Genomic DNA, 15,116 nt, shown 5'->3' with positions numbered 1-15,116 from the left:
GTTTTTGATAAGTAACACGAATACTAAGAAGCATGCATGTATGAAATGATCCTAAGAAATACTGCTTCCATATGTACTTGGTCAAGATTAGTTCATTCAGAAATTGTGGCACTTGGATCACATTGCTGATATTTTAAAATAAATGTTTTTAGTAACACCTCTTCAGTAGCATTTTAGTCATAAATCTAAAATTGCTACAGCTGATATTAGCTTTATTTGCAACAGACTAGAAAGGTTTATTCCATGACGAGTCTACAGCGCTGATGGTATTGGCTAATTTGTTTATGAAAATACAATACAATATTTCAAAAACACATTTTTAAAACTCACACAATTTGAACTTAGCAGTTACCAATATACCTAAAGGGCTTTCATGATTATTTTTCTTTCTGCTGTCAAACTTTTTTTTTTTTTGGGGGGGGGGGTGATGCCTTAGGATTTTATATTAAAACTAAAATAGCAAGGGCATAGCCGTGGACTTCCACTTGACACCTGTACATTTAGTTGATTTGTATAGTGTTTTAGTAAAAAGGCACATGATTCTGTACAGAAAGTTAGATAAATACAATCAGCTCTGATTACATAAATTCACTCTACATGACATATTGCCTACTCAGGGCTTCTTTGTCTTCATATAAGAGAACAGAATTTTTAGAGAAGTATGACATGTAGTGTAGTGGTTTGAGTGCTGGAGAATGACAGGAGATCAGTGTTCAATCCCCTGGTTGAACATGAAAACCCTTGGTGACCTTGGGTGAGTAATACACCTTCAGACCTAGAAAACCCTGTGATAGACTTATGGCACCTTAAGGTTCCATAAGTCAAAAATTATTTCTGCACAAAACAACAACATAATAGGAAAACAGTAAACATTTGATTTGTGTCAGCTTTTATTTCGTCCTCTCCTACTGCTGGGACTGGCATGCTAGTCTGTAGTCATAGGCTACCATATCAGGGATTTCACTGTAAGGAAACAGATAAAAAAAATATACTCATTATTTTGTTTTCTTCATTCTCTTTACAGGACAAACTTGATGAAGCAATTTGAGTTATCTCAGTATAGTTGCCGATCTGCCCAACCAATCCCTTCCTCCAGAGCCACCTTTACAAGAGAGCAAGCGAAATGTGGGAAAGTACCATTTGACTATGCTAGTTTTGATGCCCAAGTCTTTGGCAAACGCACAATGGTGCCAACTATGCAAGGACAAAAACCTACACAATTCCTTGACTGTAAGTGAGAGACTTTGTTTTTATTTTGAATTATGTCTTAGATTGCATCTAGAAAGTAATAAATGCCAATAGCATAGCTAAACCAGTTTGTCTGTAACATTTCAAAACATGCCATAATTTTAAAAAACAAGTCTAGTCAAGAGAATTATGAAAATCTATGTATTTGTTGCTCTGCCTGCAGATAACAAAGTCTGGTGCACAGGTTTGGAATGTGTGTGTCCTTATACACACATAAATACATGAGTACATAGTTTTAGGTGCATTCAGTTAAATTCATCTAAAGACTGGCTACTGGTTTGTAACACCTCTATGTGTTACCTCCCTTCAGAAGGTTGCATTATATCAACAGATGGGATGGAGGACATGCCATATTTTTAAACCCCAAAAGGAAAATTTCTTCCTTATAATGGGTGGAATTCTGTTGATGTCATACTCAAATATGTTCTCTTATTGTACTTTTTCAGTCATGAAACCTTGCTAATATTTAGTTCATGGTTGCAAGCAGAGGTCTGCAAATGTAGCCTTTATGCATGTGATTGTACATTATCAGACAGTATGCATTTGTCAGTATCTTCAGTTTACCACTTGATTCAGTAACAGCTTGCACCATAGCTACATTACCATTTGACTTCCATTGCACATTCCCCATTGTGGAATGGGACATTAAGAAATTATGTTGATAGATAGTGGTTGTCTGTGCAATGCCAACATTCAGAGTGAGGCAGTACAACCATTGGGCAAATTACCATGGTAAGATCTGTGTTGAATCTTGACCAATGAGTAATAATGTCTATTGAAAATAAGTGCACACATATGCATGGACAACATCCCCTCCTGACTGTTAAATGGTTTGATTTTGTTATGCTCATGATCTATATTTTTAAAAAGCTAATTAGGTTCCCAGATAGCATTCCATATACTTAAGTTTGTGGAGAAAATGTTATTTTTCGTCACATGTTCTTGATGCTGGTACTTGGCCAAGAATATTATTTTGATTATTTTGCTAGTGCCTAGGTCACGGGCATGAATTTGCAAATAGAGCAGTGGAAGATAGGGAGTCTCAGACATGTCTCATCCATAGGTTTATCATGGGTCTGGGCCAACTTTAGGGTAGTTAACAACAACAACAACTATAGGCCGACAACTGGTGCAAGTCTCCCAAATATTCCCTTGCTCTCACCTTGTAATACAGAACCCTATGCCTACAGAAAAATCAGATCAATATCTTGAAATAAGGTTGGGGTGAAACCTTACCTGAAAATGGAACCCCATTTAGCTGCACATTTTCTGTTAGTGTCATTAAAGTATACGTCTAAAAACAGATTCTGGAAACATTAACATTAACACATTAACACTGTATTGTTAAAGGAAATGAATTCATTAATATTTAAATGTTAAGAAAGATTTATATAATTAATTTGTTGCATTAATTGCTAATAAAAATGCTAGTCATTGACTTGTTAACTTAAAAGAAAAATCATTTACAAATGGCCCAAAATGGCCAACATCTCTAGACCCTGACAAAAGTGATAAATTTTAAAAAGCAGACATATTGTTATTTAAAAGTTAATGCCATTGTGTTCATTAAAGTTTAAATTTGTTGTTAAAAAAATAAATTAGTGGTAACAAATTATTTTTAACGAGTTATCTCCAGGTTCTTTCCAAAATCACTTATGTCTCAGATTGTTCATAAAGAATTCCATATGTGCTCCACATCACAGTGGACACATTGTGTATCATTCTATTTGAAGCAGTCTACAGACTTACAACCATAACTGAAATTTGCTAGAATGGACAAAACTATTCCTGTAAAATGTGTTAAATCTCTGAAGAATAAACACAAATAATCTTTGACACCATTTTAAGTACTATAGCTCCATCCTATGGAAACCTACAATTTGTAATTTTACAAGGTCTATAGCCTTCTCTGACAAAGAGTGCTGGTGACTCATAAACCAGGACACCCCAAGAATCAGTATGATGGAGCCATGGCAGTTAAAGTGCCAAATTGCATTATTACTACAGTGTAGATGCACGCTCTGGTCTGAACAGTACTGATATTTTTTGGGATTGCCCATGATTTCAGCAAAATACCATTGCTGCATCACTGAAAGAAATGTAGAATAAGCTATTGATTATTTATGTAGCTTGTCACCTACCTTGAGTCCCATTATTGGAAGACTGGTAGGATACAAACGTTTTAATAAATAAATATGCCAATATATGGACCTTCTCTCTGTGAAATATTTGTCATGATGCCTGAATATGGCAGAACTTGGTACCCTGGGCTGTCTTAATAATTTTTTTGTTCGTGCTCAAACTACCATTCAGCCAATTCTGGTTTGTTCTTGATTCACACATCACTGAAATTGATGGAAGGGAAGTAAAGAATTTCCAGTGCAAGGAATAAGTACATCTTGAATGAACAATTCACACTTTCCTCTTCTACTAGAAATGGGGGTACCTGTATTTTTATACAGCCACTTTGGGTTTCCAAGAGTATTATCAACACAAAACCATCTGAAATATTAAATGTATTACTTCTTGAAGCTCTTAATAGCAGTGTGACTTTCCACTCAAGTACAGATATTCTTTAATTTATTCTTTACCTCTTTTAGAGCATGAAATGATAATCTGGTTGTTGTTGTTCTTGTTTTTAAAAAATCAGAAACAAAAAAAAATATCAGAGCATTTCTAATTGGGGAATAGTTGCATGCAATCTATTTCTAATCAAATCTCTCTTCAACAGCAAAGCATTTTTCAAATCCAGGGAAATTTTCTAATCGGCTGCCTAGTGCTAGTGCCCACACACAGAGCCCTTGCCATGCCAACTCTTACGGCTACGGTCAATGTAGTGAAGACACCCACATAGCAGCAGCTGCTGCAATCCTGAACCTTTCCACCCACTGCAGGGAAGCAGCAGAGATCCTCTCCAACAAACCACAGAGTCTGTCTGCCAAGGTAGGCCAATCCAAGAACCTGGAGGGTGTGCTAGCTACTGAACTGCGCAAATAAACTGTCTTTCATGTTAGTGACTTCATTTGATTTCTCTCTTCCCCCTTCACAAATAGCAAAAGGAAGAAGGATTTCAAAAGGAGCAGCTCCTTTTTGGATGCTCTTTGGAAGAGAGACAGAGGAATGGTTTTAGGAGGGGGGAGAAACGCAATAGCTCTGTTGTAGGCAGCTGCTGTAATGGGTTTCAAAGAAGAATTATGGAATGAAAGAGGGAGATTCCAAATCCACAGTTTTGGGTGAATACACTGTAAAAATTTTGTATCAGACTTTTCTCTTTTCATGGTGAAATGAGTTACTGTAGAATTAAATAAAATGAGGAAGACTATGTCACATACCCACATTTTTTGTGAATACTAATAGTTCAATTGACTCCTATTAAGAAATAAATATAATACATGTTATCTCAGAAACAGAGTCTGGGAAGAAATTGCATGAATATCTTGTTGTTTACACTTTTGTATTTCATTGCAATTGTCTTCCAGTTTCAGTGTTTATTAAGAGCCACAAAAGATATCCTTGTGTTATAAAATTTTATGACATAGGATATAAAATACCCTGAATATGCTGCCTTGCAAATCAGTAGATTTGACCCTTTGTTGTTCTAAGACTTATGAATATCATTGCATGTCATTTGTTGCTCCAGGAGCACTGATAGAATTTGGACTATGGTGTCGACAGACCCTCATTCAAAGATACTGAATCTGTCTTGTAGAAAAGATAGATGGACAAAGTCATGGTGGTGGATTGTCTGTGAAAAGTGTTCTAGAACAATACACAAAACACTGCCTTTGTACTTGAATATGCTCTCTGTGACATATGCCTGTTATAGAGACGCAGTGGTTGCCCTATAAGCAACATTTATTCTGGCCAAGAAGAAACTCCTTCTTTGGAGCTCCTGTTCTACATAACTAACTGCTATCCCTGATGACAAATCCATATTTATTCAATTAGCTGAGGTTTTGTGAGATAGAATTTTCTGCCCTTTTTTGAGAAAGAATTTTTCTTTGTGATGGGTCTGCTTCTTGAAGCCAGCCAAGAGGATAGTGTTGCGTTCATCGACCTGCTAGCCAGACAACTCCTTTTTAGGGCTCAGGGTTTGTTGCCAATTTTCTTTGGGTCCACAGCTTTATTCCTGTTATTGGCCAGAGCCATCTTCTAGTGCTGGGTTATGGCAAAGGCATCTCTTCCCCCCTCGTGTTGAAAAGGAGGCTGATGCCAGAGGCTCTATTAAATTGCTTCCCCTACCTTTGGCTGACCTTAGAAACAGACCTTTCTTGCCAAAGAAAGGTAATAAAGGGACCATACATAAGATTCTTTTTCCTCCACTGTACACCTGTTTTGCATTTGCCAAAGAGGATACAGCAATCGTTACACCTCATGGTGGCATCTGGGGCATATACTGGTGGGTTGGTTGCATCCAGAAATTAAAAAATAAAATAAAAATAGAAATGGCCTTTGCAGTCTCATCTTCTGCCAGCAATCATTTTTGCCAAACTTCCAGTAGGGCACAATGACAACCAGTGGTTCAGAATATCTGACAGAAGAATTAGAATTAGCTTCTGGCCAGAGTGAAGGCAAGCAAAGCTGAAAGAGATGGAGCAGCCAAAATCACACATATTCTTTTTATTTGGTTTGGATAATCATCCATTTTCTAAAATGGGGGATTTAAACAGGAAAATATATGCTGCCATATTCTCTAGATACATGTACCTAAACTAAAACAAATTATACTACAATATTCAAAATATAAACTGAATCCAATACATTTATATTTTTTGTTTTAATTCAATGTGATGATTTTTCTGTATTTTTTTACTCTTCTACTTTATTTCTTTTGGTTTCATTTACATATTGTTTAATTTACACCTTTTTTAAAAAAAATGTTTTGAATATCCTTTTTCACAAAAAGTACAATAATTTCATTTGAAATAATATGAAAGATGAACTTGAAATTGCCTTAACTTTGCTTTCTGCCTTTGCCTCTGCTTTTTGACTTTGTGTTTAAAAATGTGATTTAAATTGATTAATGATTTAATGTGTTTTTTTAAAAAAACTTTTGTACAACATACCCTTTTAGCTATTTTTTAAGCTTACATTGTAATCTGTTTTGAGTTCCATTTTGGAGAAAGGCAGGATATAAATGAAGTCATATGATAGAAATAAATATTTTCAAAGATAAAGATTTTTTCAAAAAGGATTGGGAACATTTTCTATGAACAAAAAAATGAATTTATGCAGATTCCATTTCTTTCAAAGCTGCTTCAGAATGAAAAGTTTTGGTAGAAGCAGCTGCAGCAGGGATGGGTAGTGAGACTGCTCTGAGTTTTAGTCAAGATATTAATATTTAATATTTCCCTTAAAGTTCAAATTAAAACACAAAATGGATACATCACTCACAGTAACAGTCGAGCTCTCTGACAGTAACATTAATTAATTAAAAAGTACTTGCATTTTTTTTACATTGATCCTTACTGGTGCTACATTTCCCCTCTTTAGATTTTCTCCATTTTGCTCACCATCTTACAGCAGTGCCATTATCTACATGATGAGGATGGGTTAGATCAATGGTTCTCAACCTTCTTAATGCCACCACCCTTTAATACAGTTCCTCATGTTGTGGTGACCCCTCAACTGATGGTGTCAGTTCCTAAGACCATTGGAAATATATGTTTTCCTATGGTCTTAGGCAACACCTGTGAAAGGTTCATTCGACCCCCAAAGGGATCATTGAGAACCACTAGGTTAGGTGGATGGAAGGATGCTCTCACCTGCTTGCAGAACATTGCCCTGTGGATCAAATAAAAAACTATCACTATCTTTATGTAGTCTTCTATGTCTAGTGTATTTCTTTAGTAACAGGACATGGGTCTCTTCATCTTAAATATATTCTTGATAGTTTGGTTGGCTTTCATAGAAAGTAGCCTTTTCCACATAGGAAACAACCTTTTATGTACAGAAAATCATATATTCTGTGCAAAACAATCATGTGCAAATGTTCCCCAGAATACATCCTAAATTGTGAATAAGCTTTGAAAACTGCATGGTTTTTAAAGACTTTCTCACAGTAGTAAGAACATTGCTAGAATTATTCATTGCTTTTTTTGAAAACAAAATTAATGAGGAATTGCACCCATCCTCCCAGCAGAAGAGGCTTGTACCTAATGCTAATCCCATATGACTACAACATATTTTGACTTATGATTCTATTGCCTCTTTGGTCCAAAACACTCTGCAGAAATAATCCAATCTGAGATTACTGTAACTGCTCTGGCTCAATGCTAGGTACTTCTGGGAACTGTAGTTTTGTGAGACATTTAGCCTTCTCTGTCAGTTCTAGTGCCACAATAAACTACAATCTGACAAAGACAGCGACATCTAAGAAAGGCTCAGAGGTGCTGCATGGTGCTGATATGTCATGTTTCATTATAAAAGCCTCTTGAAATTAATCTGAATAATTGAAACCAAATTAAATCCAATTGCAAATATGCTACATTATCTACAACCATATGTGAAATACAGTAGTTTTCCAGCAAACATTTTCATGATTGTTTTTTATTACGTTGATGCATTAAATGACCATAGGTTAACCGACAGGTGATTTCTACTCACTGAAAGAAATTTGGAAGAGATAGAGAAGAATCAGTCAGAAGTACCAATAGTTGAAGTGACACTTCTTCAGTGTGGCCTCATCCAATTCCCTTGGAGTCAAATGTTTAAAAAGTTTCAGGAGCTAATAGTTTCTATTCTAATGCAAGTTCTTGCCCCCATACACTTCACATATTAATCATACTGTATCGTATCACAGATTTATCCTGTTTTCACATAATGATTTATGTCACTGCCACTCAAAGAGGTACAAACAAGCTGTGTGTTCTATCTTTATCCTTTTCGTTTCCTTTTGCCAAGAATTCTATTTAATGTTTGCATGTTTTCCTGAAACATGCCTCAGCAAAATGTTATATGCATACTGTGCCCTGAAAGAAAACAAACTGAAAAAATAAACAGCATTAAAATAATTAGGAAAAAAGCAGCTATCATTCCTCTTATTTCTTTTCCTGGTCTTAATCATGAAATTGTTGAGTGAAACAAAAGAATAATTCAATTGATGGAGCCAGTGTGTATATGTATGTGTGTGTGTGTGTGTGTTTAGTGCAGAACAACTAGAACTTAAGTAAAGGCAGCACATTAGGTCTGATGTTTTTCTGCAGTGTTTAATGCTAAGAAATAAAATTTGATTTTATAAAATGTCAAATACTTGCCACTTGTCCCAGTGTTTTTGGACTCAGTGGCCAGAATACTGGGATCCATTTGCTTCTTGATGAGCAATATATTTTAAATGCCAGAGACTTCTCTTAACAACAAAAACTTAAAATTCAGCCAGGAATAGCAAGTAGGAGTGAGCTATGCAGAGATGGCTCTCTGAACAATGTGTGCAGTGCTTGAGATCTTTGACTAAGGTCCCTGTCTCAAGTTTTTGGTCTTTAGGTCTTGGATGAATCACTATCCAGACCAAGCCTTTCTTTGTATAGTATATTCTGTATTCCCTCACAGATACATCTCTCGGGTATTTGTTTTTCTATAACTTAAACAGCAAGGTTTTTTTAAAAAACAAAAACAAAAACACTTATTCAATACTTTAATAAGCTTTTATGAAACCTAGTCATGTTTAATTTAGCAAGTGTCTGCTGCTTATTAGCCATATTACTAGCTGTAGTTGTAATATAATCAGGGTTTGTTTGTTTGTTTTTAAATATTTTTATTGTATTTTAAGTCTTTGCTGAAAAGGGCTTTGAGGACCAACTGATCAAATGGTGTAGTGATAGCATTGAATAAGGCATTTCATGTGTTAAAGCCATGGTGTGGGTTGCTGTCAAAGAAACATTATTATTATGTACTTATTTATGAAATGTATATCCCACCTCTTCACTGGAAAATGGGGCATTGTGGGGCCTATTTAACTTTTGTATGCAAGAAATTGGCCATGCAGCTCTGCATATTGTTTCCATGTGGAAAACATATTTATAGCCATCCTAAGGCCTTCTGGCATTGGGGACAAGACTTGATCCATATGGAGATGCCATTATTATGACCATGTGGCATCTCCATTGTTGATAGAAAGAACTTGAGATTTTTTTTTATTTTATTTTTTTGCAAAAGAAAAATGAAACTGGTAGAATTCCCCTAACCCATCCACAGGTACAAAGTGCTATTCACCAGCAGTTATTATGCTCTGGCATTTCATACAGTAACTTTTAGGCCAGTCCAGATTTGTTCACCCACATATCTGATGCACAGTCAGAACAATCAATCCTCAAACTATTGTTTTATGTGTCATTTTAAGACACAGAACATGGAGCAATAGGAGATTGTTCTGAAAAAACATTGGCCTAATAGATTTAGATCCATTGGTCTGCTACAGCACCAGAACATGATGTCAGGGATGTGGTCCTCTCTCTCTTAAACATATTTCCTGATGGCATCTATTATTTTCCTTTTACCTGTGGTAACTGAGGCACTGAACACATTGTATGTGATTCTTTCTAAATAGGGAAAAGCATTAAGCCAGCGAATGGAGAAGAAATTTATCTAGGTACGGGCTGAGTCACATCGATCATTTGCCCCAGTTGGGGCAATGAGAAGCAGGCAAAGGAACTCTTTCAACACCAGATGGACTGTCTCCTTGAGACCCTGGTTAAGTCTTGAGCTATCTTTGGACTTCCTGTTCCTTCCCAATTGGGAAAGGGGAGAGAGATAGGAAGCTTATTGTGCCATGTTCTCATGGAGTGCTGCCTGAGGTTGTAGCTTGGTCCTTCCACTTTCCTTTCTGTGAGCGGGCAGCAATTTAGAGATGGAGCTTGCTGGGCCTCCTGTAGGGCAGGAAGGCCAGATTTGGTCAACATGGAAGGGGCTCTTCACCCTTGCTATAAATAAATTAAATAAATAAATTAAATAAACACAGCAAGGGCTAGAAAGCCTGATAGTTAAATTGATCCTCAAAATGCCAGTTTTGAAGGATGAAGTGACCAAGACGTGTTGCCTGCATGCTGTGTTGCCTGCATAGCATGTTGGTGGATTTCCCACATGTCCAACTAAGTAATTCTAGTCCTTGAATTTAGCAGACCTATGCTTCTATCTATTTATATGCCAATTGTGCAGCATAGAACTAAAATCTTCACTTCCCTACCCCCTGAGCCATTGCATACTTTGTAAATGCTTCTGCATGTTACAGTAGAACAAACAAAGAGACAAACACATACTGTCAGCCGTGATAAAACTAATTCATCTGAGCATGTATATTTTGCATTTTAAACTCACTTAAATTGCAGCACCATCCTGACTACAGGAATAAAACAGAGTTTGCTTCTGCTGCCTTGGTAGTTAAATCAATTCCTTGGGAATAAGCAGCATTTTGTTGTAGGAACACTTTTTTTTACAGTAAAAATGATAAAATGAGCATCTGTAGGCATATACATGTCCAGCTGGCTCATCCCCCCCCCCCCAAACTAATTTTCCAGATCTTAGAAGAAAGTTACTTTTTGGTCTACTAGTCCCAGAATACCCTGATAGCATGAGGGATCAGGGAATTGTAGTCCCCTCAAAAAGTAACCTTTCTAAACTTTTATGGCTTCAATTGTGGGGCCTTGATCTAATCCAGCAGGAAAGTCATGTGTTAAATCTAGAGCAGTAAACTTTCTCTCTTTCTTTAGTTGATGTAAACTCATTCCAACTAGCAATGTAGACAGCTCTTTGCTGAGACTGAGAAAATTGAAAGGTTTAAGCAATATTTAGTCTGTTTCTTAGAAGATCAACGAGTCTCAGTTTTGAATTCCTAAATGGTGTTGAACTACAGCATCCACCACATGATCAGTGACCAGGATGATCAGATTTTTAGACCAATTGCACTTGGGGACTGGTGATTGAGACCCACTGCCCTAGATAATCTATACATTTAAAAAAAATGATGCAGTACAACCCTTTTGAGATCATAACAATTCGGATTAATGAGAAGATTGTAGAACTGAATGTTTCTCTACATAAATATTTTTTTGCCTAGCTAACAGGACAGAGCTGAAATTTCCTTTCTTTCCCATGAATTATTGGCTTTCAGTATACATGGAGTTTCTTTTTGTGGTAACAGTTAAAGATGCAACCTTTCACCTGCAGTACGAAGGGGTCCTTTCTCAGGATATCTGTATCACATGCTTCTGACCCTGCGACTGATTGATAATGTTTGATGTTTGATGTTTTATATTTGATGTTTTATGTTTTTAGCTGTAGTTTTAATTGTGCGGTAATTAACGTTGGAATACTGTAACTGTCTTTTAATTCTGCTGTGATCCCACCTTGATCCATTGGGAAAGGCAGGAAGATATAAATAAAGACTATTATTATTATTATTATTATTCTGCTCAAAAACATAAATCATCACCCAGAGCTACCTAACACTTCTTTACCTTGACAGGATGAAAATAAGCAGTACTTATAACCATTTTAACAATGGTTTCTCATCTAGTTGATAACTACATGTGAAAGGGATCTAGGTGTCTTAGCAGACCAAAAGCTAACCATGAATCAACAGTGTGATGCAGCATCTAAAAAAGCCAATATGATCTTAGGCTGCATCAACAGGAGTCACGTGTTTAGATCAAGGGAAGTAATAGTGCCATTCTACTTTGGTCAGACATCACCTGGGATACTGTGTCCAGCTTTGGGCTTCCACAATTCAAGAGGTATATTGACAAGTTGGATCATGTCCAGAGGAGGGCAACCAAAATGGTGAAAGGTCTGGATGCCATGCTCTATGAAGAGTGACTTATAGAATCATAGAATCATAGTATGTTTGGCCTGGGAAAGAGAAGGTTAAGGGGTGACATGATAGCCATGTTTAAATATTTGAATGGATGTCATATTGAAGATGGAGCAAGCTTGTTTTCTGCTACTCCTGAAACTAGGACATGGAGTAATGGATTTAAACTACAGGAAAAGAGATTCCAGCACAATATTAGGAAGAACTTCCAACAGTAAGATCTGGTTGGGAGTGGGATATGCTGCTTCAGAGTATGGCAGTCTCAGAGTTAACTTTGGAGGTTTTTAAAGGCTGGATGGCCATCTGTTGAGAGTGCTCTGATTGTGTCTTCCTGCACAGCAGGGGGTTAGTCTGGATGGCCCTTGTGGTCTTTTCCAACTCTATGATTCTATGATAGTTCAGTAGTTAAACATAACAGTAAGACTGAAAGAATTATTGATGAGGATAAAAAATAGAAAATAAAATTAGAATTGTGTAATAGTTTTCCATTTGACATTTGGCAGATGCTGTGACTGAAGCAAAATTTATACATGTTTTTATGGGGCTAAATTTTACAAATGTGTAATAAACAGGGATCCAATCTCCTATGACTACAAGAGGTGATTTCTCTGTGACTCTGATTGTCTTGTGCATCTGTGAGCTCACTTAAACTCCATCTGTACTCTGTTACAAATAAATACAGAATTTGTCTATTTTCTTTTCACCAGTTTTTGTACATCAGAAGTCTTAGCTAGTACCTTCATATTCACAATAACCAATATGAATTGTCTTTCAATCAAATATCATGCCTAAATGAGGCTGGATTCCCAGTTGTCAGATGTGCTTCCTGACATGTTTGGATCTGTGATTTAATTTGAGAAGACTTTGACTGCTTTATGGAATTTGTTTGCTGTTTTCTGTGCCTTCTGAGTGGCTGGTATTTTGTCAGTGACAGAAAATCTGCACTATTTATGGGTTTTGCACTATAAAACTACAGCATCCCTATCACATGGCATCTTCTCCTAAGCCATCTGTCACAGAGGTCTGGCATTTTATGTGAATGCTGGTCAGGCAGACTTAACCCAAGTTTTTTATTATGAAAAATGTCAGCAACTACAATATTTAGCATTTTACTTTACAATGACCATTAAACCTGATTACTTGTAGCTCTGTTTCATGGCTGTACTTAGATATCAACCATGAAGCCAAAAAAACACAAGGTAATCATGGCAACTCAGTTAGGCCCTGGAAAGTTCAGCTGGCAGTGATGTAGTTAATATCTATGAGATATAAGTAAGGTTTATTAATACTGATACAGAATGTATTTGATATTTATACAGATGGCATAAGATGTTGTGGTTACTAAGTTATTATCCAGGATAAGCTGTACTGTCAAATTCAGGGCTTAAAACTATCACAGGAGATTAAACTATTTACTAAAAAGGGGCAGAAAGATATAACCAGAGCATCTTAGTATGAACATTTTAGAAGTGTATTTACTTCCCATAAATATAATAAAGCATATTTTTCTTTAAGCTGAGGGATTAAAATTGGGGCATTCATCATACAACTGAAGGAAGTAGAATGGTTTATGACTTGCACATGTACACACAATTGGCCTGATAGATTCAACTTTTCACAAGAAACTGAGATCATTAATCTTTCTAGTCTCATCAGTAGCCTAGGTATCCCAAAGACATTGAGTTTTCTGGCTTGTGATATAAAAATACTTGTAAAGAAATAGCATTATTCCTGAAGCTGGAATGAGCTACACAACATTGTGTTTTCTGGAACAATCCTGTCAACATTATTCCTGTTTGATGTGACTAGACATCTGTTAATTGATATGGTATGTAAAGTCTGAAATCAAGACTAGATGCTGTTTAGATATTTGTAAAGGTGGAGGAAAATGTGATCTTCATTTTGATTGCTGTACTTTTAGTCAAAGTCATTTCTGTAATAAGCCAGGTGCTCCCATTGCCAAGTGTATCAGGTATAGCAAGTATGGGATAGAATAATATAATCTTAGAATTGGAAGGGACCATAAAGACCATCACGCACAACTAAGGCCCAAAAGAGACAGGCAGGAAAGAGCAACTTTGGGTCGCTTTGGGGGCAGGGCGTGCAGATGATGCACGTCGACCACAGAGTGGCTGGAAGTTGTGCAGAAAGCGCACCTGGCTGGGAAAATCTGGCACAAGAAGAAGCAGGGAAAGTCCACTCTTTGTCAGCATTCTGTTTGGGACTGTGGCAGCAGCTGGCCCAGGACCACAGTATCAGGTCACCACAATTGTGCACTGATCAAGGGGTGACCAAGGCTAGAGCAGCTCCGGCCACTCCAAGTTAACCATCTGCTTTTCCCCTAAAGTACTCTTGAAACATCCCTTTGGAACGGCAGAAAACAAGCTGGCCCTATCCCTGCAGATATTTAGATAGCTATCATATAACTTTTCAGTCTTCTTTTTCAAGCTAAGCATACCCATCTCCCTCAGTCATTCCTCATAAGGCTTGGTTTCCAGACCTTTTATCATCTTCGTCATCCTTCTCTGAGCACAATCCAGCTTGTCAGTATATTTATCATATGAAACTTTTAGAATGCATGTATAAACAAACAAAAGCTAATTAAGACTCTATTCAGAAAGAGTGTAGCTGCAAGCCTTGGTTCACATTAGCCATGGATTATCATTTTAGTCACCAATTGTCCATCAGACAATCAAACAAACCACATGGCTTCCCATATCCCAGGGCTTGGCCCTAACTCTCTTGACCTCCCCTTCTCCAGTCCTTAGGGGGGAAATCTAAGAGTGAAAGTGCCACCTAGAAAAGTGTATATGTATTATTATTATTATTATTATTATTATTATTATTATTATTGACTTGGGCCTCTTTCATACCACACAGTCATAGGACTTAAATACCTCTTTAACTGCTATATCTACATCCTACAGAATCCTGGAATCTATAGTTTGGTGAAGCACTAGAGTTCTCTGGCAGAGAATTCTAAATATGTCCTGAAACTACGAATCTTAGAATTCCATAGAATGGAAACATGGCAGTTAAAATTGTATCAGAGTGTTATAACTGT

General features: G+C 36.7%; 1 protein-coding gene across 10 annotated transcripts in view; it reads left to right on the top strand.

Annotated features, from left to right (window-relative positions):
- ST18 (ST18 C2H2C-type zinc finger transcription factor) overlaps positions 1-15,116 on the top strand; it is a 291,729-nt gene that overhangs the window by 237,218 nt on the left and 39,395 nt on the right. For all 10 annotated transcript variants that reach the window (XM_089517297.1, XM_089517296.1, XM_089517295.1 and 7 more), the window contains 2 exons: positions 1,025-1,230; positions 3,980-4,191. In XM_089517297.1, the coding sequence (XP_089373423.1) occupies positions 1,025-1,230; positions 3,980-4,191 (418 nt within the window). The remainder of the gene's footprint in view (positions 1-1,024; positions 1,231-3,979; positions 4,192-15,116) is intronic.

This window comes from Sceloporus occidentalis, unplaced genomic scaffold (genome assembly GCF_023333645.1).
Source record: "Sceloporus occidentalis isolate IW3139 unplaced genomic scaffold, rSceOcc1.0.p SCAF_3, whole genome shotgun sequence".
Classification (NCBI taxonomy): domain Eukaryota; kingdom Metazoa; phylum Chordata; class Lepidosauria; order Squamata; family Phrynosomatidae; genus Sceloporus; species Sceloporus occidentalis.
This window is presented reverse-complemented; position numbering and strand designations above follow the sequence as displayed.